General features: G+C 46.2%; 1 protein-coding gene across 1 annotated transcript in view; it reads right to left on the reverse strand.

Moving 5' to 3' along the window:
• Window positions 1–48: 48 nt before the first annotated feature.
• Window positions 49–26,697, reverse strand: part of NPEPL1 (aminopeptidase like 1) — a 54,709-nt gene continuing 28,060 nt past the window's right edge. The window contains exons 2-13 of the mRNA XM_083744363.1: window positions 21,655–22,822; window positions 15,588–15,773; window positions 14,250–14,420; window positions 13,392–13,481; window positions 12,323–12,404; window positions 12,055–12,197; window positions 10,549–10,626; window positions 9,281–9,381; window positions 8,341–8,464; window positions 3,141–3,317; window positions 2,662–2,772; window positions 49–1,172 (exon numbers count right to left, since the gene is read on the reverse strand). Coding sequence (XP_083600489.1) covers window positions 1,014–1,172; window positions 2,662–2,772; window positions 3,141–3,317; window positions 8,341–8,464; window positions 9,281–9,381; window positions 10,549–10,626; window positions 12,055–12,197; window positions 12,323–12,404; window positions 13,392–13,481; window positions 14,250–14,420; window positions 15,588–15,773; window positions 21,655–22,236 — 2,004 coding nt within the window. The 5' untranslated portion in view covers window positions 22,237–22,822 and the 3' untranslated portion in view covers window positions 49–1,013. The remainder of the gene's footprint in view (window positions 1,173–2,661; window positions 2,773–3,140; window positions 3,318–8,340; window positions 8,465–9,280; window positions 9,382–10,548; window positions 10,627–12,054; window positions 12,198–12,322; window positions 12,405–13,391; window positions 13,482–14,249; window positions 14,421–15,587; window positions 15,774–21,654; window positions 22,823–26,697) is intronic.

The following is a 26,697-nucleotide window of genomic DNA, read 5'->3' on the forward strand; positions in this document are numbered from 1 at the left end:
CAGAAAGAAACGGCGCAGATACCTCGATTCAATAAGCTTACACTCGTGTTGAGAGTAGGAAGGGTTTTATTCTAGGTTGCCTCCCATTAACACTTTTATTCTAAACGTCGATGAAGTTTGTCAGCAGAAGGGTGTTAAGAACCGTCGTGGAGAAATGCACCGGCCCACTTATAGGGTCGTATCCGTAATGATCAGCGAAAGATGTAACATGCATGAATGGTAGCTTAGGAATATTACTATTATTATTATTATTGAAAAGCTGCCTTAGAAAACAAGGCCTCCCTTATGCCAAAATGCGGCTGCTAAGTGAATAATGCAGAGCCTCAAAGTGGCTTAATCCCAGCGGTTGCAACCCTGCAAACTGAAGTGGAGTCTGTTATGCTGTTGGGCATGGCAGCTGCAGTTCCTTCCGGCGCAGCAGTCCTGACCTGGGGGCAAGCAGGATTTCAGGTATGCCTCCCAGCAGGTGAAAAACAAACCAGAGAAAAAGGCCAGGAGGCACAGCAGCTCCTCATCCCCTGCAGTGTCAGGAGATTTAAAGGGACACACCTGGTGTTTGACTCCCAAGGTGGTAACCCCTATATTCCTCCAAACCCCACGACACTATTGAATTCTGTAAAGCAGAGGGGTTGAGAAATAAAACCTGCAGAACTAACTCGGAAGGCTCTATTGGCATCAAGAGGTGAAGCTGTTGCAGTAATAGGCTCAGGTACTTTTTGAAAGGGACGTGGGGGAATAGACACCCCTGGCCCCTTCTCCAGAAAGACTGGAAGCAGCAAAGTCACCAGGTTTGGTAGGAAAACCCCAAGCGCATTAAAAAAAAAGAAAAACACCCAACCCAACAGAATACAGCCTTTTGCCAGAGTGAGATGGGAGAAACAAATGTGAGCAACTTGTTTTCATTTTCTCGGTCATTTCCGACACGTGGGTGCTTTCGTGGTTTGGGAAACCCTTCAGTGCAAAGTGAGGTAATTCCTGTGTGCCCTCTCTCCAAAGGGGGAGGAGAGCGGGCATTAAACCAAGCGGCGCCTCTTGGAATCTCTCTCCATATCTTCCAGGGGGGAGTCCCCATTGCAGCCCAGCGGAGAAACCATGTTCAGGAGAGGGTCTTCGGAGGCACGGCCAAACAGGGAGAGCAACAAAGCGACGCCGTAGCCTGTGGCTCGTTCACCCTAGGAGCAAAAGCAGGGAGAGGCGAGTCTCAGCACCGAATGCAGGAGAAACACTGAAGGCAAATGCTTGGAATGCTGCCTGTGAGGGCTTGTGTGCTGTTTAGGCGAAATAATAATAATAATAATAAATAATAATAAATAATAATAATAATAATAAAGCTGAATGGAAAGAGGCACACAAATTAAGTCACTCTGCAGCATCCAAAGGCTATAATCCTATACCTAATTAACTGGGAATAAGACCCACTGAACTCAACAGGACATACAGTGGTACCTCAGGTTACAGATGCTTCAGGTTACAGACTCCGCTAACCCAGAAATATTACCTCGAGTTAAGAACTTTGCTTAAGGATTAGAACACAAATCGCGTGGCAGCAGCAGGCCCCATTAGATAAAGTGGTACCTCAGATTAAGAACAGTATCAGGTTAAGAACAGATCTCTGGAACGAATAAAGTTCTTAACCATAGGTACCACTGTACTGTGTATTTATAATTTGCTAGAAACTGCCCAGAGTGGCTGGGGCAACCCAGTCAGATGGGAACAACAACAACGATGACGTATGTACAGGGATCCCCTATCAAACAAGTTGCTTTTTAATGCATCTCTTGCCAATGCTTTTACTAGTATAATCTGCTATTTACATAAAGCTAAGAAATGAAGAGAAAAAAATCCAACACACCGCAGGCAGGTATCCAATGAAGTGCTGCGAGCACAAGGACTTTGGGGTGCACAATAGAACTCCCCCCCTCCCCACGTGCTCCCCAAAACTGTTCTAGGTCCCCCCCAAACCTCCAGAGCAGATGTGCGGAAGGCGGTGTGCAGTGAAAGGAGAAGAAGGGGACGTTCTGTTTTGCAACAACACTTTACAGTGGTGGAAGTACTTCGTTGGATACTGCTCTGTAGTTACATTGCCTGAATTCCACAACCTGTTTAAATCACACAAAACCTGCATGTATCTGCTGCTTTTGTTTCATTGATTTTGCTGCTCCCAGGAAAGGGCAAGGATCTCCCGGGTGTCCAGTGGCCTCTCTTGATCTCTAGAATTTGTACTAATGCTGTGATTTGGCATATTGCACTTATGGAACTTAAGTCCCATTGAACTCAGAGGGACTTCTGACAAAATATTTGCAAGACTAGACTTTCAAACCTTTCCTTTGACTTCTGAGGTTTCACCAGGCAGTATCTACCCATTTTCAACCTCCTCTATAAAGGCTAGCCATTTGCTTTGAAAAAGATCTAAGATTCTCAAAACATTGAGTTGTTTTTTATTTTTTATTTTTTTTTTGCTTGCGCATAACTAGAGGACTGGCTTATTATTGCACTGCAGAAGACAAGATCCCACTCCACAAAGACTCAAAACTTTCATTTTACTTATTTAAAACATTTCTGAATCACTGGCAATGTTGGCTCCATCTAATTTTGTGTGGCTGCGGTGAGGATATACCGGCCTTTGACTTAAGAGAATGGAATCAATCATACGCAACTCACCGCATGGACCGGGGCAGCAATATCTATGTGGACCCAGACACCAGGCCAGTCAAACCCAATGTGTGAAGCAATGAAGAGTCCAGCGCAAGAGCTTGGGGAGTTATCTCGGTCCTGGAGAAAACAGAAGAAAAGAGGCTGGATTTAGTAAGAAGCATTTTCAGAAGCCTGTCTACAGATAATGATGCTCAGTTGCATTTCTAGAGAAGGTAGGCAGAAGCAAAGCAGTTCTACATAGCAGCACTTTTGATCTGATGGTGATGATGAAATAATAATAATAATAATAATAATAATAATAAATACCCCGCCCATCTGGTTGGGTTTCCCCAGCCACTCTGGGCGGCTACCAACAGAACACTAAAAACAGAATAAAACTTCAAACATTAAAAACTTCCCTCAACAGTGCAGAAAGTGCCTCACAGGCATTGTACTCAGCGTAGGCATAAAATAGTAACCGATAATAGTAAATCTGATAAACCTACTGCCACAGAGTTCTTCATGTCAGCCACAGCAGAGGTAAATTCACTAAAATGGAGCTCAGGGCAATAGACAAGAGGGTGAACCAGATCTCCACAGTTTCTGCCCGCCTTGACACAGGCTCTTTCCCACTCTTCGTTGTTGGTGAGGACAGCAGCGTGGTATTTCCCTGTGGCAATTCCCTGGAAGGTGACAAGAAGGAGAATGTGAAACCCAAGAAGAGGCAGGCCATCTCTGCCTATATTCTGAAGTGCTACACAGTCGATGGGACTCATGGATTGCTTCTGCGATGCAATCTCCTGATGCCATGGGCTGGCTGGAGGAATGCCAGGAAGCATCTGTGAGGGAAGTGGTGGTTGTGAGAAGACGACGAGTGGTCAGAGGGAGAAGACTGGGAAGAGGAAGCCTGGGAAGCTGAAGAGGGAGCAGGGTTTACTGAGCAGGGAAAGTCTGTGGCAGAGAGGTGGATAGCAGGAGAAGAGGAGGCCAAGAGGCAGAGACGAGTCAGGCTCGTGAAAAAACCAAGCTGTCTCCTCATCCTGCTGCGACAAGCTCCCCTCTGATCTGGTCTGCCAGTACCAGAAGAGGTATGAAGAGGGAGGTGCAAAGGCCGGACGGCGGAGTCTCAGGTTGTTTGGGAAGGACCCAAGGGAGGAGGAGACTTAGGCAGCTGTGGGAAGACAGGAACCTTTGGTCCCCACAACTGCCCCAAAAGGGCAAGACCTACTGAGAAAAGAGCTGTTGTGCTCCTTAGGCCTGGCACTCCTGAGCAGACCTTGTTTCTTCTAATAAAGAGTTGGCTTCACTTACTCCATGGGATTTATTGCTGACACCTGCTCCTGTCGCCCAAATGACAAAGACTGGTGTCCTACAAGCCATTTCCTCCTCTGCTTGATAGCAGATGCTTTGGGCGGCAGGGAAGGGGGAAAAGAAATGGGGGGGGAAAGGACAACACCAGTAGCAACTGGTGCCCACTGGGACTTGTAGGGAAGAAGGCAGAGAAGCTCACAGTAGGTGGAGTCAGAGCCAAACAAATCTAATTTTGCCCCATTGTCCTCCCTGCTGGGTTCTACGAGGGCAGCACTGCGACTGAGGAGGAAGCTGACAGGCAAGTTACACCTCCTGGACTGGTTGAAAGCGAGAAGGCAGGCAGGTGGAGGTTGCCTAAGGGCCAGGAGAGGTTGGTGGGGCAGTGCCCCCTTTGCACTGATGGACCAGCCTTCCCCAGACAGCACTCTTAACTTGCTTGTAGCATTCCCTATTTACTCAACTGCCTTCCCTTCCTCCCCTGCTGCTGCTCCTTGGCCAACAAGAAGGACGGCTGGGTTATCCCAAGCCAAGAAGATGGGGAAGCAGAAGGAGACAACAGAAAGGCACGCACGCTGCAGAGACTTTCCTCCACATGCACCTGCAGCGGTTTTCCTGGAGGTTCTGCACCTGAGAGGGCTGTGAAGACATGCCACTGTAAAGGGAAGTTTTCCTTCTGCACATATGTTTTCCCTCTGCACATAACTGTTGCATTATAGGGAAGCATTGCATCTCTTTCCACACATAACTGTGGCCTTATGGGAAGTCTTGCTATGGGAAGTATTGCTTCTTTTCTCTTGCATTCTGGGAAGTCTCGCTTATAATCTTCTCTCTGTTTCTGCACACACTGTACGAACCTGCTCCAAACACCAAGACATTCCCTCATCGCTCTGTTCACCTAAAGTTCATGGTGACTTGTACTCCATGCATAGCTGACCACATCTATAGAACTTGATTATTGTATTCTTTCATGTTATGATCAATCATTAGTAATTGTTTCATGCCATATTAATCTTTGGTTAGGAGGTTTCATGCTTGTCTAGTCCCAACCTCGTTTCCCAGCCTTTAATCTACCAGTGATTAATGTTCACATGTAATTCCCACCCCTCACATGTAATTCCCGCCTTGCATTTGCATTAACCAATAGGCAATGAGTTTCTTTGTGTTTGTATCAACCAATCAGCCACAACCACACCTGTGGCAATGTTTGTAATATTCAATAAAAGAGAGTTCCCGGGGCTTCCCCGGCAGACGCCTCTCACATGACACCTACTACTCATCTCCCGTGATTTTCATTCCTACATCTGGTGACCCCGACGTGCCAGATCCCTTACGCAGCCTAGCCCCTGTACTTCACTCGACTGGAAAAGTCTCAGCGCGCTTACTTCGTGAGTATGGGGAACGATTTGACGAAATTGCAGAGAGAACATGCCAGGGAATTGTTTTCTCTAGTTAGGCAGCGGGTTGTGGGTGTTCATGTTTCCTTAAAAGAAATTGAACAACTACTTTGTGAAATCAATTGCCAGTATCCGTCCTACCCAGAGACTGGCTCTCTGGAGGTGGGGACTTGGCAAAAGATCGGGAAGACCCTCTTTGCAGAACCGAGGGCTCCAATTCATTGTCTGCTCACCTGGCAGAAATGTGCAGCTGCCATTGCTAAATTAGGACCCCAGGCGTCTCCTTCGGCCCCTGCCCTTCTGGCTGTAGCAGACAATCCCCCCCCCTCCTTATCCTAAGCTTTTGCCTCCATTGCAGCCTTGCCAACCCCTCCCTACACCTCAGCCCACAAACCCATCCACCCCTCCCCTTCCTCCTTTGCCTGCCACAACCCCTGCGTGCTCTCCTACAGGAGTTGTGCGCACCTCACTTTCTCTGGCTAGGCAGAAAGGAATTCTGTCCTTAGAGGAGGAATCTGTGTGGTCTGGGGAATTGCCTTCTGCTTTCCCTATTAGCTCTTTTGTTAATATTAAACAACAACATTCAGAGCCCTACCATCAATTTATAGATAGATTGAAAGAAGCAGTCACCAGGCAGGTTGATAATACTACCGCCCAGAATGAACTGATGAAAAAATTGGCTTTTGAAAATGCAAACACCGACTGTAAGAAGGCTTTGCAGTCAATCATTAACCGTCCTAAATACGATCCGGCTCAGACGATTCAATCCTGTGCGGAAATTGGCAACCAGAGCCATGCCATGTCCTTGCTTGCCGGAGCCAATCCAAATTTGGCAGCCAACCAAATGCTTTTATTTGCTGCTCAATATGTAGTTTTTGAAAGTGAATTTAAGCATAGCGCAGTAGCCCTGTCCTGTTGGATGCCCTTACTGTGTTTATTAATGGAGCCCCCTCCAGGGGGGTCGTTGCATGGCAACAAAATGATAAATGGCACAGCCTCTACACTCTTCCACAGAAGTTTGCCCAGCATTCTGAGCTGGCAGCTGCTGTTAAAGTTTTGCATCATTTCTCCACGCAGCCAATTCCATGACCCCATACGTGACTTCCTTTAATGTTTCTTGTGCCCGTATGGTGAACTGCACAAAAACCAACTGTGTGAAAATGGGCAAGGATAATTTCAATTGCTCTGATTATGTAAATATTTCATATATATATAAATACACAGAGCTGCCTGACGGCTGGTTTTGGTCGTGTCCAGGCTTTACGTTTAATTACATTCTTGCAAACAGCCATGGCACACCTTGCTGCTTAAGCCGTATGTCTATTATTTTACCAAAAAAGCATCATTTATCCTGCTCTCGATATTGACGCTCTGTGCAATTGACTAATGATTATAACGATTTTGTTTTTCTCCTTAGCAGAACTGAATATTTCTCTCTAGCTGTCTCTCTTTTAGGAGTTCCTGGATTGGCTGTACGAAATAGCAGGAATATTAACTCTTTAGCTTGCTCTGCAGCAAAAGCCTTGAATTCTACTTCACAAGCTCTTCACTTTTTGAATAAAGAACAGAGGGAATTGCGTCATGGACTCTTACCGCGCTGCTATCGATTATCTATTGATGCTCCATCATTACGGATGCGAACAAGTGGAAAATATGTGCTGCTTTAATATCACTGACAATTCTAAGGCTATCCAAAAACAAATCTCTCATTTGCAAAATCTCACACATCACATTACACAGGATGTTGGTTTCCCTGCTTTCTGGGATTCTTTCACCCAGTGGCTTACCGCTTGGTTGCCGAACCTTACTTGGCTTCGTAATCTCTTTCAATATGCTATTGTCATAATTTGCATGTTGATCTTACTATGCTGCTTCCTCCAATGCATTCCTGGCCTCATAAGTCTTTTCTCTCGGCTTCTCTCTCCCCCTCAGCCACCCAATAAAATCCTTGCTGCTTATTTTGCGAAATGGCAACACCAACAGTAAACCAAAGGGGAGATATGGGCAGATTTATTTTGAGCATGCGTTGGCAAACCACGTATCTCGTAGTATCTTCTGTCCCATCCTCCCTGGCGAACTTATTTTGGGCATTTGCTGGCACACCACTAATCCCGAAATATTTTTGCCTTATTTACCCAGTACGCCTCGCAAAAAAGAAAAGAAAGGGGGAGATAAAGGGAAGTTTTCCTTCTGCACATATGTTTTCCCTCTGCACATAACTGTTGCATTATAGGGAAGCATTGCATCTCTTTCCACACATAACTGTGGCCTTATGGGAAGTCTTGCTATGGGAAGTATTGCTTCTTTTCTCTTGCATTCTGGGAAGTCTCGCTTATAATCTTCTCTCTGTTTCTGCACACACTGTACAAACCTGCTCCAAACACCAAGACATTCCCTCATCGCTCCGTTCACCTAAAGTTCATGGTGACTTGTACTCCATGCATAGCTGACCACATCTATAGAACTTGATTATTGTATTATTTCATGTTATGATCAATCATTAGTAATTGTTTCATGCCATATTAATCTTTGGTTAGGAGGTTTCATGCTTGTCTAGTCCCAACCTCGTTTCCCAGCCTTTAATCTACCAGTGATTAATGTTCACATGTAATTCCCACCCCTCACATGTAATTCCCGCCTTGCATTTGCATTAACCAATAGGCAATGAGTTTGTGTTTGTATCAACCAATCAGCCACAACCACACCTGTGGCAATGTTTGTAACATTCAATAAAAGAGAGTTCCCGGGGCTTCCCCGGCAGACGCCTCTCACATGACACCTACTACTCGTCTCCCGTGATTTTCATTCCTACACCACTGTCTCCTTCTGTAACTGCTATCTAAAGCAGTGGTTTTAAAGCTCTTTCTCCAGGGAACTCTGGGGTCACTCTGAAGCTTACCAGACTCTGGTAAGAAGGCACCCAGTATGCCTCCCTGGGGAGAATTGTTCCAAAGCAGGGAGCTATCACAGAGAAAGCCTGTTTTGTGTTCCCTCAAAGTACCTGAGCGCCAGTGAGAGTAGCCATATCCAAAATAATGTCGGCACAAAGGTCTTTGCAAGCGTAGGCAACTCCATCAGCGAGCACCAGCCTGCCCTCGGCATCAGTGTTGTTGATTTCCACAGTTCTGGAGAAAGAGTGGAGTAATAATAATAATAATAATAATAATAATGTGGCAATGTTTAAGGGTTATTTATTCATTTAATCTAGTTAGGTAATTGCTATGTGCCTTAATGTAGAAAAGCTAAAACAGCAAGCTAAAACAACAATAACAAATGTTACAAAAAACACACAAGAAAAACATTAATTCAAGTTTACCAATTAAAATACAGTCATACCTTGGGAGTCAAACGGAATCCGTTCCGGAAGTCCGTTGACTTCCAAAACATTAAAAAAAACCAAAGCATGGCTTCCGATTGGCTGCAGGAAGCTCCTGCAGCCAATTGGAAACTGCAGAAGCCCTGTCGGATGTTCAGCTTCCAAAAGAACGTTCAAAAACCGAAACACTCCCGGGTTTCGATCGTTCGGGAGCCAATTTGTTCAGAAGCCCAGGTGTTCGAGATCCAAGGTATGACTGTATACTGATGGAAATGCCTTCTGCCACACTTCCTCACTCTCATCTATGGCCCAAATGAACTCGCAGATCAGTCCCAATCATGGGGACTAGAAACCTTCCCACAAATGAAAGCGGAGATTCTGAGAAGCTGATTCACGAGTTCCAATATTGCAGCCTGTGCTTTTTCTGTACCATCTGCAATTGTGGCCTGTACACCTATCCCTCTTCATGCTTAGCAATCTCCCTGAGCCAATGAAATCCTCCAAGGACCAGGTGTGCTGCCCCAGCTGTGCATTTTTTAAAGTCAGGAGCAGGTGGAGAATTCCCAAAGTAAGCACTAGCCAGCAGCCAGGTAGGGTAAGAGCGGAGGGAATAAATAAATCTTACTTTCCGGAGTAAAGAACATGGATATCATCCGGCCTTGTTGCATTTGGTCCGACAGAATTCTCAGCCAAGCAAAAAACAGCATGAAGATTGTCTTTAAAGCCCTATTGCAGTAAGGACAAAAGAAGAGCTGTGAAATGAGGAGAGAGCCTAACCTGCAAAACAAATGAAAGCTAACAGGAGAGAAACCATGCCACACATTTTTATTTATTGCGAACAAAGTCTCTGATACAGCTCCACGCAAGAAAAATGCCTTTTAAAGCAGCAGCAGCAGCAGCCTTGGGAAATGTTAATTTGGCTTTTGAGTGCCTCCCACCAGATTTCTTGGCTGCCCGGCTGCCCCATTAAATGACTGCAGTGAGATGCTTTCAGAACCCTGGATACTATCGCCGGGTAGAGAAGTCTGCCAGCAAGTTTCATAGCACTATAGCGAGAGTGGAATTTCTTTGGCCTTTCTCATTTTTGAAGAACACCTATCGGTTTGTCACAGTATTCCAAGGCGTTTTTATTGTCTCCCCTCCCACCTTCCATGCATATAACTGTGCAATGCCCACAATAGACTGCATTTTGTACAGGGGCCTAGCCTGGCTTTAGGCATGCCTGGTATTTTTTCTGAGTCCGGGTGAGGAATCTAGGAATGCCAAACCTGGAAAGGGGAGCAACACCCCACCATCAATTTGTACGGAAGGGCGAGCCACCATTCATGGGGAATTAGGGAAAACTTCTAAAAGTCAGATAGTTGTTTATTTCCTTGACATCTGGTGGGAAGGCGTTCCACAGAGCTGGCACGATTACGGAGAAGAGTCGCTGCCTGTTTCCTCATAACCTGACATCTTGCAGTGCCAGAAGACCGTTGGAGCTGGATCCCAGGGTCCGGGCTGAGCAATGGGGGTGGAGATACTCCTTCAGGGCCGAGGCAGTTTAGAGTTTTAAAGGTGAATTTAAAAACCAAGTTTCCCATCCCTGGTGCAAACAACACTGAACTAAATGGATATATAGGGCCAAAGGTCAGCCGAGGAATCAGGCTGAGCAGTGACCTTGAGGCCAAGAACAATTTAGCAAGTTTCACAGCAATGAAAACTCCGGTTTGTTTGCTGGATGAACTTCAAGGAATACTCTCTCATTCTAGCGGGCATCGCATTCTTGAATCCTCTGAAATAACGAACAGCCGTGATGTTACATCACTGGTAGGCCACTGAACCACCAAGGCTCTACTGCATGGCTAAAACAGGCATTACAGCCTTGGATAAAAACTGCTCAGTTTCACTCACTTGTTTTACGGTGGCTTTGAAGGCGCCCAAAATAGCAGCAGCTCCACCACAATCTCGCTTCATCCCAGGCATTGTTGTCTAGACAAATGTAAACGCAAAGAACTTCATTTATGCAGAAAGCTTTGGTGCTGAAAGAGCCATGCTGAGGTGATTACAGCACAACACTGAGTAAACTCCATTGAGTTCGAAAGAACTTCCTCTCTGGTAAGTGTGTACTGACTGGATTGCAGGCTTTATCTGTTAAGTCTTTAAACACACACACACACACACACACACACACACACACACACCCTCCAAGTGAATTTATGCCATAAACCGTATTCATCCTTTGCTTACTCTTGCCTCTCCTTCCCCATCTAAATTTAGAATGATTGTAAGCTCTGTGGGGCAGAGACCTGCTTCTTCTTGGCTTACTCTACTCTGTGTAGGAGTAATTATGTGCCCTGATGGCATTATACAGATAACAAACACTGCCTCACCTTTAAGCTCCACTCAGCCATTCAGGGAGTGCCCAACTAGTGAAGGGGCTTCTCAGAATGCACTAGGCCGGCCCAACCTTTATTAGTTATTTCGCAAATTCATAAACGGCTGCACAGCCTGAGGCTATCAAAGTGGTGCCCAAGATAAAAAATGCAATTGCCAAAGGCCCATCCAGTCCAACGGTGTTATGTACTGAAGTTCTCACCCTGGGCCAGCAGGGGGATACTGTAGGTAGTTATGCAAATAAGGGATTGAAAGTGACATTCAGTGATTGGATAGTTTTAGAAAATTGTTACAGTTACGTTGTACTGGAGCTCTATATAAGTAGGCTGACTGAACCCTTCAGTTCAGTTCTGTTCTGGCCTGTGAATAAACAAGAGCTGTTTGAAGAATCGCTGTGTCGTCTGATATGTTCACCCACAACTTAACACACACCCTGTTCTCGCTGTGGCCAAGCAGGTGCCCCAAAGGGGAAGCACACAAGCAGAACCCAAGTGCAACGACAACTCTCCCCGCTTGTGATTCTCAGCAACCTGTATGCAGAGGTGCCCAGAGGCTGGATCTGGCCCAATCGCCTTCTAAATCTGGCCCGCAGACAGTCCAGGAATCAGTGCGCTTTTACATGAATAAAATGCATCTCTGGGTTATTTGTGGAGCATAGGATTTCGTTCATTCCCTCCCCCAAAATAGTCTGGCTCCCCACAAGGTCTGAGGGACAGTGGAACGGCCCCCTGCTGAAAAAGTTTGCTGACCCCTTGATAGGGCCTTGGACACTGGACGGAGAACATAGCCATTGTGGCCTGCAGTATCAGTCTGAAGGAGGCCTACCTGAATGCACAGGTGAGGGACTCTGCAAGTGTGCAGGTCCCCTTTGGATTGATGGAGATCACACATGCATCTAGTCTGGACTTGTGGCTGGGCAGGCACCTTCACACATACCGAACACACAAGCGGGGCATCAGTACACACTGAATTTTGATGTGTGCGAGTATGTGCAGCTGCTGCTGTGTCTCCAGACACGCTCACCTTTCCTTTGATGCTGAGTCCTCCAGTGTCGTAAACAATGCCCTTCCCAACCCAGGCGATGGTTTGCGTGGCACCTTCCGGGGTGTGGCTCAGCATAGCTAGAGCTGGTGGGTGCACGGCTGCTTTGCCAACGCCATAAATACCTGGGGACAGAGGTAGAGACAGAGGAGAGCTGGGGAAATGATCTGAATTGCCCATGAGTAATGTCTTAACCACATACAAGATTTTATCCGAAGGGGGAGTGGAAAATCGCTTCGGTTTGACTGACCTCCAAATCCTTTCTCCTTCAATTCTGCATTTCGAATAATGGTTGGAACAATCCCCAGGTCCTTTCCGACTTTTCTGATTTCCTTCAAGGAAGGAAGACACCAGAGTCACATCACAACACCTTTAAACACTATGCTTCTTAAACTCAAAGGTCAGAATCCAAGGCCCAAATCCAAGAGACCAGGATGCAACAACCACTTGCATGGACCCTGCAATGACCTCCCAGGACACCAAAACCATTGTCAGTGGCTCTCCTCCCGGTTGCCTCACCTTCTGAGGCAAGGGGACCAGTGACTGGGGAAAGGGCCTTATTGGTGGTGGGTCCCCATTTATAAAAACCTTGTCTGTGCTGTGCTTCACCTAGCACAAACTTCCATGTCTTTTTGCTGCCAAATGAAGACCTTTTCTAAAAAAGAATCTTTCTAGCCTTCGAAACCTTCCAAGCTGCTGTTGATTTGCTTGTAAATTTGCTGGTAAGAATTGTCCCCCTCACCAGCTCTAAGGTTGGGGGGGGGAGGGGGAGGGAGCGGAGCATCAGGGATTTTATGGCAGATGTGCGAGTGAGGCAAAATTCACCTGCCCTGTGAAAAATTAATCCAGTCTTTCCATCCCCACCAAAACTTGCAAACATCGATGGGTTATATCAGCACAGCAATAAAAAGCGTTCCTGGACATTTTGAACGTCGCTGTCCTCAGGTAGTCAGGAATGAGGTAAGGCCCTTTGTTGTTTCTACGTGAAATCTGTCTGAAGATGCCCTTCAAAAGAGGGCCTGTGTGGGACCAATTTCGGGGGTGGTGGTGCTGTAACCCTTCCACATTCTTTCCTGGATGTCACCGACTCAAGCCTACAAGCAAAACCTAGATCATTTAGTCCTACTGATTTATGGGCCTCATTAAAGCCACCTGGTTCAAAATGGCAAACCATTCGTCATCAAATGCCAAGTGACAAGTCAGCCACCTCCCTGAGCATCGCGGACAAAATACAGCTTCGCTACAGTGAAATCCTGGACATAAGCTTCCCAAATTCAGCGGACTGTTCAAGCTGTCCCTGTTAAAAGGTTATCACCAACCTCCAGGAAGCTGTCGGTGTTCATTTCATTGCATGGGGTGTCTACGATCCGAGCTGCCAGCCTTATACCTTCTGCAGCGCTTTCCAGACACTAGAATTCATACAAGAAAGAAAAGGGGAGCATGTCAAAGAGTGTCTATGCATCACAACATTCAGCTTTGCTTTTCATCTGCACTGCTCAGAGACTTTCAGGGTGTCAGGAAAATTCAACAAGTGTCATGGAAGTCTGTAGTGTAGACCATAGACTACTTGTGAGGGATTGAGCTTAGCAAATCTAATCACTCACTTCTACACAGGAGAAAGTAGCACCACAAATTCCTATTCATTTTTATCACTGTATTACTGTAAGCAAACCTAGGAGCTTGTAGCTTTCTTTCTTTTGAAGTACATAAAATTTCACCTACATTTCAATTTTAACACACTTTTGTGTCTGCAAATTGCCTGTTGTGTTCTATGAAATCCAGCTAAAGTAAAACCAGCCATGCAACTGGGGGGAAATAAGCCTTTAACATTAACCCAAAGTATGCGGCACTCACATCGCCGTATTATTTTTGTGTCAAAAAGTATAATTTAACTTAAAAACCATTGTAAACCGTAAAAACTGTTAGTAGGATTGGAATAACACTTGTAGTTTAATGGTGAATTTTGGATGTAACAGAGATGTAAAAGATCTGGATCATTATAAAAGATGCAGGAGGAAATGATTAACAATAGGACCCACAAAGGGGAGGAGGGAAGTCCAGGAGAGTCAATGGAATCTTGTCTTTATGTTGTATGTTGGATATGTGATTGTAAAACTGTAAACTGAAAAACCAAATAAATATTTTTTTAATTTTAATTTTTTAAACCGGCAGCTTACTTTAAGCGTCTCCACCTCCACAGGGCCATTGTTCTGCCCAACCAGGAAAAATTCCACTACCACACTTTTCTTCTCTGTGCGTCTAGAGGCACTGGATCGCTGTGTGAACAGCGGGAAAGCTCTTGCTATAGCACAGGCTGAGGCAAATACCTCCGAGCGCTCGCAGACCATCTGAAAGGGAAACAGAAAATCAAATGCGTGCCAGAAACCTGAGAAGGGGCTGAGGGCTGAAAGAATATATCAGGCATAGGCAAACTCGGCCCTCCAGATGTTCTGGGACTACAATTCCCATCATCCCTGACCACTGGTCCTGTTAGCTAAGGATGATGGGAGTTGTAGTCCCTAAACATCTGGAGGGTCGAGTTCGCCTATGCCTGGAATATATGGAGCTCAGCACAGATATAGGGAGCTCAGATATCTGTCCACACTTCTGAGGGGGAGGTAGCTTCCCCGATAACCTATTGTCAAGCCTCCTAACAGCAGAGGTCTCCAAATGTCTCCATACTGAGTTATGCTGGGCTTGCTTCCAATTAAGCGGGTGTGACATAGCACAGGAACCTGTGAAACTCCAGGTGTTGTGAAGCTACAATCCCCTGACCATTGCCTTTGCCTTTGCTGAGGCTGATGGGAGTTTGGAGTCCAATGACACCTAAAAGGCTAAAGGTTTTTCCCTCCCTAGAATATAGGACTGTGGCCTAAGAGTTCTAAAAATGACCTGTACAGAGATGCTGGTTTGGAGCTCAGGACATCTTGCCTCCTTTTTAAGAAATTAAACACTGGTGGGAGACTTGAAACTCAGAAGTTGGCAATAATTTTATTGATTGCTTTGTTTTATTTTCATTTCATAGAACTTACACACCACTTGATTCCAAAAAAAGATCCCTCAAAGAGATTTAGAAAAAAAGTGCAACAATAAATTTATAAATTCAGACAGCAACCATTTTAGGCACGCCCAATATGTGTGCAACAGCACATGCACTGAACCCAGAAATGACCCCAAAATGTCACAAAAACCTCACAAGAAGGGGCGGAATGGGGGGTTCATAGGGTTTCCCAATAGCGTTTCAAATATATGCGATTTCACTTAAATGCACAGTGCCTTGGAATGTAACCCCTGCGTAAATTACGAGTTGCCTGTATGAAAAACTGAATCATTTAAGACCAATGTATACCCAAAGGCATCAACTGCTTCCACAAGAAATGAATCACAAATCTCCAAGTGCAGATCAAGGTGTTTCAAGGTTCTTCCAGGAGCAAACGTGACATTTAAATCAGCCCCTTTGCATTTTAAGCGCTTGCAGATATTTTAAAGCCATTTCCCTGCTCACTTTCACTTACAAGGATGCATCTGTTGGTCCCTCCTGGGAGACAGTTCCGAACGAGGCGCGTGAGGAACTGGGCGGCAGACGGGCTGTTGTGTCTGCTGACCCGGGAAGGTAAAGCAGCTATAGTAGCATAGTTCAGGTAGAGAGGGCAGCTGTCGGTCGGGTTTGGGTTCAGGGTGCTTAGCGCAGCTTGCCATAACTGAGAAAAAGGAAACAATGAGAGAGATTGGAGACCCTTCTTCAGAAGATGCACCACCCGTTAATATTTTTCAGTTGTACCCCTTCAGCCTGGCAAACAACTTACCACGATGGTGAAGGATATGCAGCAACAAGATGCAAAAAAACCCAGACCGCATGGTGACCCAGTGATCACAGTGACCCGGTTCACATCCAATGCTAAGCCAAACCATGGCTTAGCGCAAACCTGTATTCTCCTGGAGACACTGACCACTTTACTCCTCGGTCCTCCTGCTGCTGCACTGCTGTGAGCTAAGCCATGGTTTGGTTTAGTCCAAACTCTTGCTTAGCACACAACAGCAACAGGAGGTGCAAAGAGTCTGCACGTTCACACATGGGCACTAAACCATGTTCTGGCTTAGTGTTACCTGCGAGCTGACATTGGCTTAAGAGCGTCTCCACCAATACATTAAGAAGGAAAGAGAGCTCGTGGTATTTCAGATTTTTACCATGCTTCTTTCAAAATGGCAAAACAAATAATATACATTAATAAGGAACTTGTATGGCTGAACAGACAAACAAGGCTGGGCAGACCTGCATTAGGAACCCCGGGCGAGGGTGGTGGTTTGTAGGTAATGGTGGTATACATCTACTAGCCTAGATGGGACAAAAAGTTTCACTCAGGGTGCTTCCAGACTGGTGTTTATTGTGGAATGAGTGCCCCCCCACATGCATATTTTTCCCAGTGCCCACACTATGTCATTGGCATCAAAACATCAGTCTACATATTCCCTGTTTAATCTGGGTTTACCCTCTCCAGGAAAAAAATCCAAACACAACAACCGCCCCAAACCAACAACGTGTTGACAACAACCCATTTACAGTGGTGCCCCGCAAGACGAACGCCTTGCAATACGGAAAACCCGCTAGACGAAAGGGTTTTCCATTTTGGAGGCACTTCGCAAAACGAATTTCCCTATGGGGTTGCTTCGCAAGACGAAAAAATCTTGTGTCCCCCCCACGTTTTTTTTCCTCACTTTTTCCACCCTTTTCCTAAGCCGCTAAGCCGCTTATCAGCTGTTCCGCTGATAAGCCGCTTAACAGCTGATCGCTAGAAGCCGCTAGACAGCTGTAGCGCTAATCCGCTAAGCTGTCAATGGGCTTGCTTCGCAAGACGAAAAAACCACTAGACGAAGAGAATCGCGGAACGGATTCTTTTCGTCTAGCGAGGCACCACTGTACAATATCAAGCTCCCATCTGAAAGCACCTTCAATATTGTAATATTTGTTGTAACTGCCTGGCAACGTTTGCTGGTCTTCTCAAAACAGATCTTCAGTTATGAGCGAATTGCAATGGGATTGGGGTAGTTGTTGCAGTGTGGAGACAAGTAAAACGTGCCTTTCTCCAAATGGACAGGCTGGCTCAAATCTTCATAGGTTTCTTGTTTCTTCTGTCACGATTTGGACTGTAATCTCCATTTTGGGACAGAGTCCAAGGCAGACCTCATGGCAACAACATCCCACCTAATTTCTGTTCTTAAAAAAGAACACACACACCCTTGCCATCCCATCTGCTGCTTTGTTTAACATCTTGGCCAATGAAGGGTTCTGGATAACTTGAAAACTGACTCAGTATTTTATGGCAATTTGGCTGATCCTGAGAAAGGCATTGCCCAACTGTGGATTCCAGCCCATAATCTCTCATTACAGGGAGAGGACAAGAGATTCATTAATCAGCAGCAACAATCTTTCAGCTTGGTCACCCACTCTTTCAAAGGAGCAAACTGCACAAGCTACCAAATTCAATCACTAAATGGCCCTGGTTTATGCCAAAACCATTTTTATTCCAATATCTTAAACTGGGCTGAAAAGGCAATAGATTTTTTATTATTATTATTATAAAAGTGTTCTAGAAGCCCCAGACTGTTGTTTGGGCTTCTTGGTCTAAAGTACAAGGCTGAGTCCAGATAAAAGATGCAAGATATGGCTATCAGCAGACATTCCCTCCTCTCCACTGTCTACATTTTGGAAGCAAACGAGACGAGGAAGAGGCTTCTGTGGATTTAAACGGCTGAGGGCACTAGAAATGGGAATGGCTTTGGTTTGCACCAAAATGGAAAGTTCAGCAGCTCAATTTTTCAGTATTAGCCATTGTTAGACTTTAATTCCATCGTTTACACAAGGGAGATAGAAGTAAGGCAGGCATACTTAATAAAATGCAGACATCTGGGAAAGAGTTGCTACCCACATTCCATTGAGGTGCTGTGTTCAGATGTACCCCCCCCCTCCAAAATGCATTCAAAGAATATGTGAGGCGAGTCGCTGGGTCACAATGAATAGTCTGCACATTTTCACCTCTACATCAGGTGAGCTGGTCCTACCTTCTGCACATTTGGCACACTGGGATAGCTCAGTCGGTAGAGCATGAGACTCTTAATTGCAAGGATGTGGGTTCAAGTCCCATGTTGGGCAAGAGATTCCTGCATTGCAGAGCGTTGGCCGAGATGACCCTCGTGGTCCCAACTCTACAACGCTATGATTCTGTGATAGGCACGCGCCAATCAAGGTGTGTAGAACTCAAAAACACAAGGGGGATTTGAGCTCTATGCCCATTCATTAGTACATGCAGAAGGGCCTTAGTTCTGTGTTAGAGCAACTGCTTTGAATGCAGAAGGCTCCAGGCCTAATTTCAGACATCTCCAAGTAGTTATAGGGAAGATGCCCTGCCTGGACTCAGTGTTTGAGATTAGCCAGGCACATTTTCCACCTGGCTATCGGCCATTTGCAGCCAAGTGAGGATGCCTGGGCACCAGGATGGTGCCTGACATCTTCACCATCTGGAAGGGCAAGCCTAAGGATCATTGGATCTTGTCTGTTTTCACGCACTAATTCCACGTTAACTGCACAATCAGAATGAATTTCACCAAACCAAAATACTTTTCTCTGTGCGGCCTGAGCAGGAGCAGTGAACAAAGTTGTAGTTGATTGTTGTAGCTTCTCTTCACTAACCCCACCCCAGTTGTGAAGAATACTCTTTATGTTATGAATGGTCCGTGTCACCATTAAGGAAGAGAGGTCGGAATAGGCCAATATTTATGTGGACTGTCCCTGGATCAAGTGACTTTTCTTCTTTAAGTTCTCAAAGTTCTTAACCTAGCTCAAAGTTGTCACCTGAATTAGCCAGATGTTTAACTGAGAATCAGTCAGTCAGTCCATCACTTGAAAAATATAACTTTCGAGCCATCTTGCCCCCAAAATGGCAACTAGACAGTTTTGGCAACTGTAACTTTGGTTTAAAGGGCCATTTGGTGCCTAGCTTATATATCTGAGTTTCCAACACTGCCTGGAGAGCTGCTGCAGAAGTCAGTGTAAATAATACTGAGCTAGGCCGAAGCCTCTTCGCGGGTATGCCAGATACACCAATGTGTGGTGTATGGGGGGTTGGGTGGCCAAAAGGTGTACCAGCCACAGGGTGCAAAAAAGGGCAAGCAAGACAAATTAAGATGCTTTATCTGCCCATATAGCTTTAAATTTCCTGATGCAGCAGGAAGCAGATCTGAATCCGCAAAAGTGTGTGTCATAATAAAGGAATGGGGAGACTGCTGCTGTTCCAGCTGTTGTTGCTGTATGTCTTATTATTATCCCTCACTGGTAGCCATGCTGGCTGGGATTACTGGGAGAAAGCCCAACAACAGCTGGGGGGGGGGGCGCTTTAAGCACTTACTGTTTCACATCTTTGCTAAACATGTCAAAGAAAACAGGTAACAAGCCTCGCACCTATGCAGCGAAGAAAAAGGAGCACAAAAAGGAGCAAAAAGCAAAGTGAAATAAGAGTTACGAAAATCTCACATAATGGGGACGTGGAGTCTCTAAATAACAAAGTCAAAGCAATGCCGGATAAATCCGTCTGGTTTTTGTTGACCTCGAAGCGCACAGAAGCCTCCAGCCAGCTTCTCAACCCCCGCAACTAATTGCTCAAATTCTGTCAAGTGACCTTAAGGCCTGTGTTTTGACTTCCCGGACAGTTAATAAATCAACAAATCTGGGACCCACGCTGACAAGTTCCGGTAAGCTTTGCAAAGTATATTTAAATCTCTGCTGTGCTGAATTGATATAATGCACAGATCTTTTAAAAGAAAAGTCTCCTTCCTCTCTCCAACTTCTGTTGCCCATGCTTGTTGCAAAAAGACGGAATGGAAGTTAAAGGGGATTAAAGGAGACCCTTGAGTATTTCCCAGACTTTTAGGATTTTTAATGGGCCACAAGTCTTTCTGGTTTTTTTGGGGGGGGGGGAGGCGGGTTCTATTTTGCCCAGTATTGTCTGCACTGACTGGGTGCATTCCCAGCTGTACCTGGAGAGAGAGGGATTGAAGCTGGGGCGTTCTGCATGCAAAGCAGATCTCTATAACTGAGCTATGGCTCAAAAGTTAGCACAGCTGTCTGCATTTGTACTTAGGCAATCACTGAAGCCTTCTTTTAAGGGAGTATCTTCTGTTTTTGCTCTCCTGTGCTGCGTAGAGGAGCTTCCATTGATCTAAACATCAGAATTCCATGCTGTGTTACACTTACTCCCTCCTTAAGTGAACCTAGAACAGGCAAGAAGTGGGTGGCACTTTCCTAAATATCTAAATATGCACCCATGCACCAAATCCAAGCATTTGTAACACAGCTGGCAAACTCAAAATCAACTAGTTTGGGTAGGTTAACCACCTAGGCGAAAAAGGAAAAACTAAAAACTTAAAAGGGTTTGAAGCTGTGTTCCTAGGCATACTTACCTGGGAGTAAGTGAACTTAAAAAGGGATTTGCCTCTAAGCAAGAAAGGGATAAGGGACACGGGTGGCGCTGTGGGTTAAACCACAGGGCCTAGGACTTGCCGATCAGAAGGTCGGCGGTTCGAATCCCTGCGATGGGATGAGCTCCTGTTGCTCAGTCCCTGCTCCTGCCAACCTAGCAGTTCAAAAGCACCTCAAAGTGCAAGTAGATAAATAGGTACCGCTCAGGCGGGAAGGTAAACGGCGTTTCCGCGCACTGCTCTGGTTCGCCAGAAGCGGCTTAGTCATGCTGGCCACATGACCCAGAAGCTGTACGCCGGCTCCTTCGGCCAATAAAGCGAGATGAATGCCGCAACCCCAGAGTCGGCCACGACTGGACCTTATGACCGGGGTTCCTTTACCTTTAAGAGAGGGCTACAAGGCTACCATCTGAAAGTAAGTCCCCTTGGACTCAGTAAGGCTTACTTTGAAGAAACACGGGCAGGGCTGTACAGCTGTCTACTGAGAATAAACTTAACTTGCAAACTAAATCAAATAATCAAATAAATCAAGGAGGGAGACGGGTTCGAGATGAGAGCACTGCATTTCTGCTTCCTCCAGGGGGGAGCAATTTCCTCCCCTTTCATGGGAATCTCATGGGAGCAAACTCATTTGGGGAGGGCAGAGCACTCAGCAGCTTAACAGATAGGGAAAAAATTACCTGGGGCGGAGCTTCAGCACGTGGGAATGAAAGGATGAGAGGTGGCTCTTTTGTATAATAATAATAATAATAATAATAATAATAATAATAATAATAATAATAATAATAATAATAATTGCAAGTTCCGTCCTCCCTCAGCCCCCTATCTATCAAACCGACAGGAGAAATATGGTAAATCCAGCCCACCCCCACCGCTGCTGGCGGCGCACTCTCCAGCCCAGCCCAGGCCTGGAGGAAGAGAGAGGAAATGTTTCCCGAGGCACCCGGGCAAGAGGAAACGGGAAAAGGAGATTTCTATTAATTATCAGGAGAGCTTCAGTTTGGGGTGGGGACCCCGACGAGCTCCATGGGTCGGGGAGGGGGGCTCCCTGCAGCAGCCTGTCCCCTCTGCCCAGCCCGCCTGCCCCGGGCGAGCCCGGCGCGCCTTTACCTCCTCGGTGACCCTGGGCTGCAGCTTCCCCCGCAGCTGGGCCCAGGGCAGACGGTGCAGGTTCTGCAGCTGGCCCAGCACGAGCAAAGGGCGGCTCTGCGGGTCCGCCTCGCCGGCGCTGGCCTGGAACTCCAGCTGCACGTTCGCCATCTTCCTGCCCGCAGCGGAGGAGGAGGAGGCAGCAGCGGCGGCAGCGTCTCGGCTCTCGCTCCGGCTCCTCCCCGGCGAAGGCAGCGCGCCCGCCTCCTCCGGCCGGGCAAGGAACGGCAGCGTCGCCGCGTCGAGCCTCCATGGAGCAGGGCACGCTACCCGCGAATAGCGCTTGCTGCTAGAGGGGGAAAGCGCCCTCCCGTCAGGTATCAAGGAGGTGAAAGGAACACGCAACTTTTGGAAGACACCTGAAGGCGGCCCTGTATCAGGAAGCATATTTTTTAATTTTTTTAAAAATAATAATAATAATTTTGTTTTATTATTTATACCCTGCTCTTCCCGGTTCAGAAAACCGGGCAGAGGGCAGCTAACAACAAACTTAAAACACTTAATTGATGCAACAAAAACAGCATAAAATACTGTATAAAACATGAACAACAATAAATTCAGAATTCAAAAATCAATTTAGGGGGGAAATCCATCCAATAAACATTAGATGGTCACGTTTTATTATGTTTTTATATGTGCTGGAAGAGTGGCTGGGGAAACCCAGCCCAATGGGTGGGGTATAAATAATAAAATTATTATTATTATTAAATCGCCTTGGGGCCCGCTGCCCTCAAGCTTCCTGGGTTTGCTCTGGTTTGCCCAAAACTGGCATGGGACCTTTGGATCATGGAATCGTAGAATGGTATAGCTGGGAGGGACCCTATGGGTCATCTAGTCCAACCCCCCTGTAATGTAGGAATTGCAACATGCAGCCCCCATCCAATTTGAAACCGGGCCAGACCCTGCTTAGCTTTGGAAGTGTGCTAGCAGGTGTCTTGCTTACATCGTGGACACCTTGATTTATTTGCAGTTTGCAGGCCTGCTTAGTCCAGCATCCTGTTCTCACAGTGGCCAGTCAGATGCCTGTGGGAAACTATGGAGCAGAACATGAGTGCAAGACCAGCTCTCCCCTCTGGTGGTTTCAAGCAAGTGGTAGAAGCGTTGTTGGACATAGACATGCATGGTCAGTCTCCACCAAAAGCCTTATCTGTGAATTTGTCCAATCCTCTTTTAAAGCCATCCAAGTTGGTGGCCATCACCGCCTCCTGGAGGAGCAAACTCCACGGTTAATAATAATAATAATAATAATAATAATAATAATAATAATATATTGTTTATACCCCACCCATCTGGCTGAGTTTCCCCAGCCACTCTGGGCGGCCCCCAATCAAATGTTAAAAACAGTACAGCATTAAATATTAAAAACTTCCCTAAACAGAGCTGCCTTCAGATGTCTTTTAAAGATAGGATAGCTTCCTTATTTCCTTCACATCTGAAGGGCGAGTGTTCCACAGGGTGGGCGCCACTACCGAGAAGGCCCTCTGTCTGGTTCCCTGTAACCTCACTTCTCGCAATGAGGGAACCGCCAGAAGGCCCTGGCACTGGATCTCAGTGTCTGGGCTGAACGATGGGGGTGGAGACACTCCTTCAGGTACACAGGACCAAGGCCATTTAGGGCTTTAAAGGTCAGCACCAACACTTTGAATTGTGCTCGGAAATGTACTGGGAGCAGATCTCTCAGGACCGGTGTTATGTGGTCCCAGCGGCCACTCCTAGTCACCAGTCTAGCTGCCGCATTCTGGATTAATTGCAGTTTCCGCGTCACCTTCAAAGGTAGCCCCACGTAGAGTGCATTGCAGTAGTCCAAGCGGGAGATAACTAGAGCATGCACCACTCTGGCGAGACAGTCCGCAGGCAGATAGGGTCTCAGCCTGCGTACCAGATGGAGCTGGTAGACAGCTGCTTGGACACAGAATTATCCTGTCCCTCCATGGACAGCTGTGAGTCCAAAATGACTCCCAGGCTGCGCACCTGGTCCTTCAGGGGCACAGTTACCCCATTCAGGACCAGGGAATCCCCCACACCTGCCCGCCTCCTGTCCCCCCAAAACAGTACTTCTGTCTTGTCAGGATTCAACCTCAATCTGTTAGCTGCCATCCATCCTCCAACCGCCTCCAGGCACTCACACAGGACCTTCACTGCCTTCACTGGTTCTGATTTAAAGGCGAGATAGAGCTGGGTGTCATCTGCATACTGATGAACTCCCAGCCCAAACCCTATGACTATGCACTGTGTAAAGAAGCACTTTCTTTTATCTGACCTGAACCTTCCACCATTCAGCTTCCTCAGATGTTCATGAGTTCTAGTGTTATGAAAGAGGGAGGAAAGCATTCTTCTGTCTGCTTTCTCCAATGTCAGGATCTTTTGACGGCCTTTGCATCATTGTCAGGCGCAGACGTTGCTCGCCAGAACTGCTTTGCCGTAGTGGACCCAGAGGCCCATTTAGTTCATTCAGAGGCCTCTGCAAAGCTGAAGACCGTGGCATGAAGGTGGCAGACACACCCACCCAGTCCTCATGCGTTCAGGGTTTTGTTAACCCTACCCTCAATTATCTGTGCTTTTCCTTTTGCAAAAATGTTAACAGGAAACATGCAGGCAACAGTCCACTCAATTACTAGATTTACATTTTTGTCCCAGTCTTCCTCCAAGCTCAGGGCACACACCCTTTTTTAAATCCATGTGACAAGCCTTTAAGGTAGGCTGTTGTTGTTTAGACATTTAGTCGTGTCCGACTCTTCGTGACCCCATGGACCAGAGCACGGCAGGCACTCTTGTCTTCCACTGCCTCCCACAGTTTGGTCAAACTCATGCTGGTAGCTTCAAGAACACTGTCCAACCATCTCGTCCTCTGTCGTCCCCTTCTCCTTGTGTCCCCCATCTTTCCTAACATCAGGGTCTTTTCCAGGGAGTCTTCTCTTCTCATGAGGTGGCCAAAGTATTGGAGCCTCAGCTTCAGGCTCTGTCCTTCCAGTGAGCACTCAGGGCTGATTTCCTGAAGAATGGAGGTCTGATCTTCTTGCAGTCCATGGGACTCTCAAGAGTCTCCTCCAGCACCACCTGAGCTTTATGGCTGAGTGAAGGTGGATGTCCCTGGTCTAATGCCCACCCTATCTTGTTCCAGAGACCAGTGCTTTGGTCAAGAGAGAGTAAACGCACTAGGATAACTGACCATTCACTTAGGTCAGGCTTCCTCAACCTCGGCCCCCCAGATGCTTTGAGACTACACTTCCCATCATCCCTGACCACTGGTCCTGCTAGCTAGGGACCATGGGAGTTGTAGGCCAAAAACATCTGGAGGGCTGAGGTTGAAGAAGTCTGACTTAGGTTCTAGTAATTGAATGAATTATTTTGCTGCATTTACTTCTTAAAATTTCTCCTCTAACCACTGCACTGCTCTGCACCACTAAATACAAGATGCAGTCAACTTCTGTTCCTTCCGTGTGCTTTAAAAAAGGGTATATTCCCTCCTTCACTTTTTTTTCTACGTGGAAAGGAGAAAGAGCAGTCGTCTGTCTCATGAGGCAGCATGGATAGGCTACAAAGATGTCATGAGTACTAGAAATTAATCGCCTGAACTTTTTGTAGCTGAGAGATGCGTTATCTCTAGCTGCAGAAGTCATGTCTGTTTATAGTCAGTCCAGAGTGAAAAGGCATATAAGCAAGACATACTAGGGCAGGATGGTGTAAGAACCAGTTCCCCAGGAATCAAGAAAACATCTGAAACTACTGCACTCCTGTTAGACCACAGAGGCTTTGGGCTCACACCTGTTGACAGGAGCAGCTCCGTAGTGTTTTCTGCACTGTTAGGAGCAGCAGTTTGGGAGAAAATCCAAACTAGCAAGATGCTAAGTGGAATGATGTTTAAGACAGGCAGAAACCAAGCAGATTGGGGGAAATTTAATGTATGAATCCTATAAGCTCTCTATAAGAGAGCTTTCTCTGTCCAAGACGTTTGTGAGCCACTAATCTAAGAGGATTTTCAAGGCAATTCAGCATCTCGCACACCACACTGGAGATTTGATGGTTTATTCATACATTACAAATTGTTTCACAGAAGTGGAAGAAAATATACTGTACATAGTTGGGCAAGACGTGAGGTCCCTTCTGTTATATATGGCATAGATTCAGGCTGCAGTTACAGTATACGGCAATGACAACAATCAACACTGGCTTCTGCTGGAGTTCATACACAGTGGGGCATTGAAGAACAGAGTCTTCCCAGTAATGTTGCCGCCTCGTTGTTTCTTGTAGGGTGAGCCACAGAACTGAACGTTCACTTTGCATGCAAAGATTGAAATGCAATAAAGCCTGAGAGTATTCTTAAGTTATATACAGGATTTTGTACAGGCAAGGTTTCTCTCTTTACTGTAAAAGGATCTGGGCAAGCTTTGTACAAAGCACTGGAACCTGTGCTGAGGAATATTTCTTGTACAAGGTTTGTACATAAGCTTCCCTAACACTGGAAAAAAGTTTCGGCCGTGCAGAGCTCCAAGTGTGGTTCTGGGATCAGGATGAAAATGAGAGTGAGGTCATAAGAGAGCTGTGAAAGAAAGTATGCCTGAAACAGACAAAAATGGCCCATATCTGCTCTAAGCTAGGATGCCTTCCCTTAATGTTATGAAAACAAAATTAAACAAGCCTTAAAATGTAAGGGATGCTTCATATACACTGGTCTTCTATAGTATTCTGTGACTATTATTTCTTCGTTAAATAAAGTACCGTATTTTTTGCTCTATAAGACTCACTTTTTCCCTCCTAAAAAGTAAGGGGAAATGTGTGTGCGTCTTATGGAGCGAATGCAGGCTGCGCAGCTATCCCAAAAGCCAGAACAGCAAGAGGGATTGCTGCTTTCGCTGCACAGCGATCCCTCTTGCTGTTCTGGCTTCTGAGATTCAGAATATTTTTTTTGTTTTGTTTTCCTCCTCCAAAAACTAGGTGCGTCTTGTGGTCTGGTGCGTCTTACAGAGCAAAAAATAGGGTATATGGCAATTCCGTTCTTCACGG

The sequence above is a fragment of the Podarcis gaigeae genome (genome assembly GCF_964106915.1).
Source record: "Podarcis gaigeae genome assembly, chromosome: 6".
NCBI lineage: Eukaryota > Metazoa > Chordata > Lepidosauria > Squamata > Lacertidae > Podarcis > Podarcis gaigeae.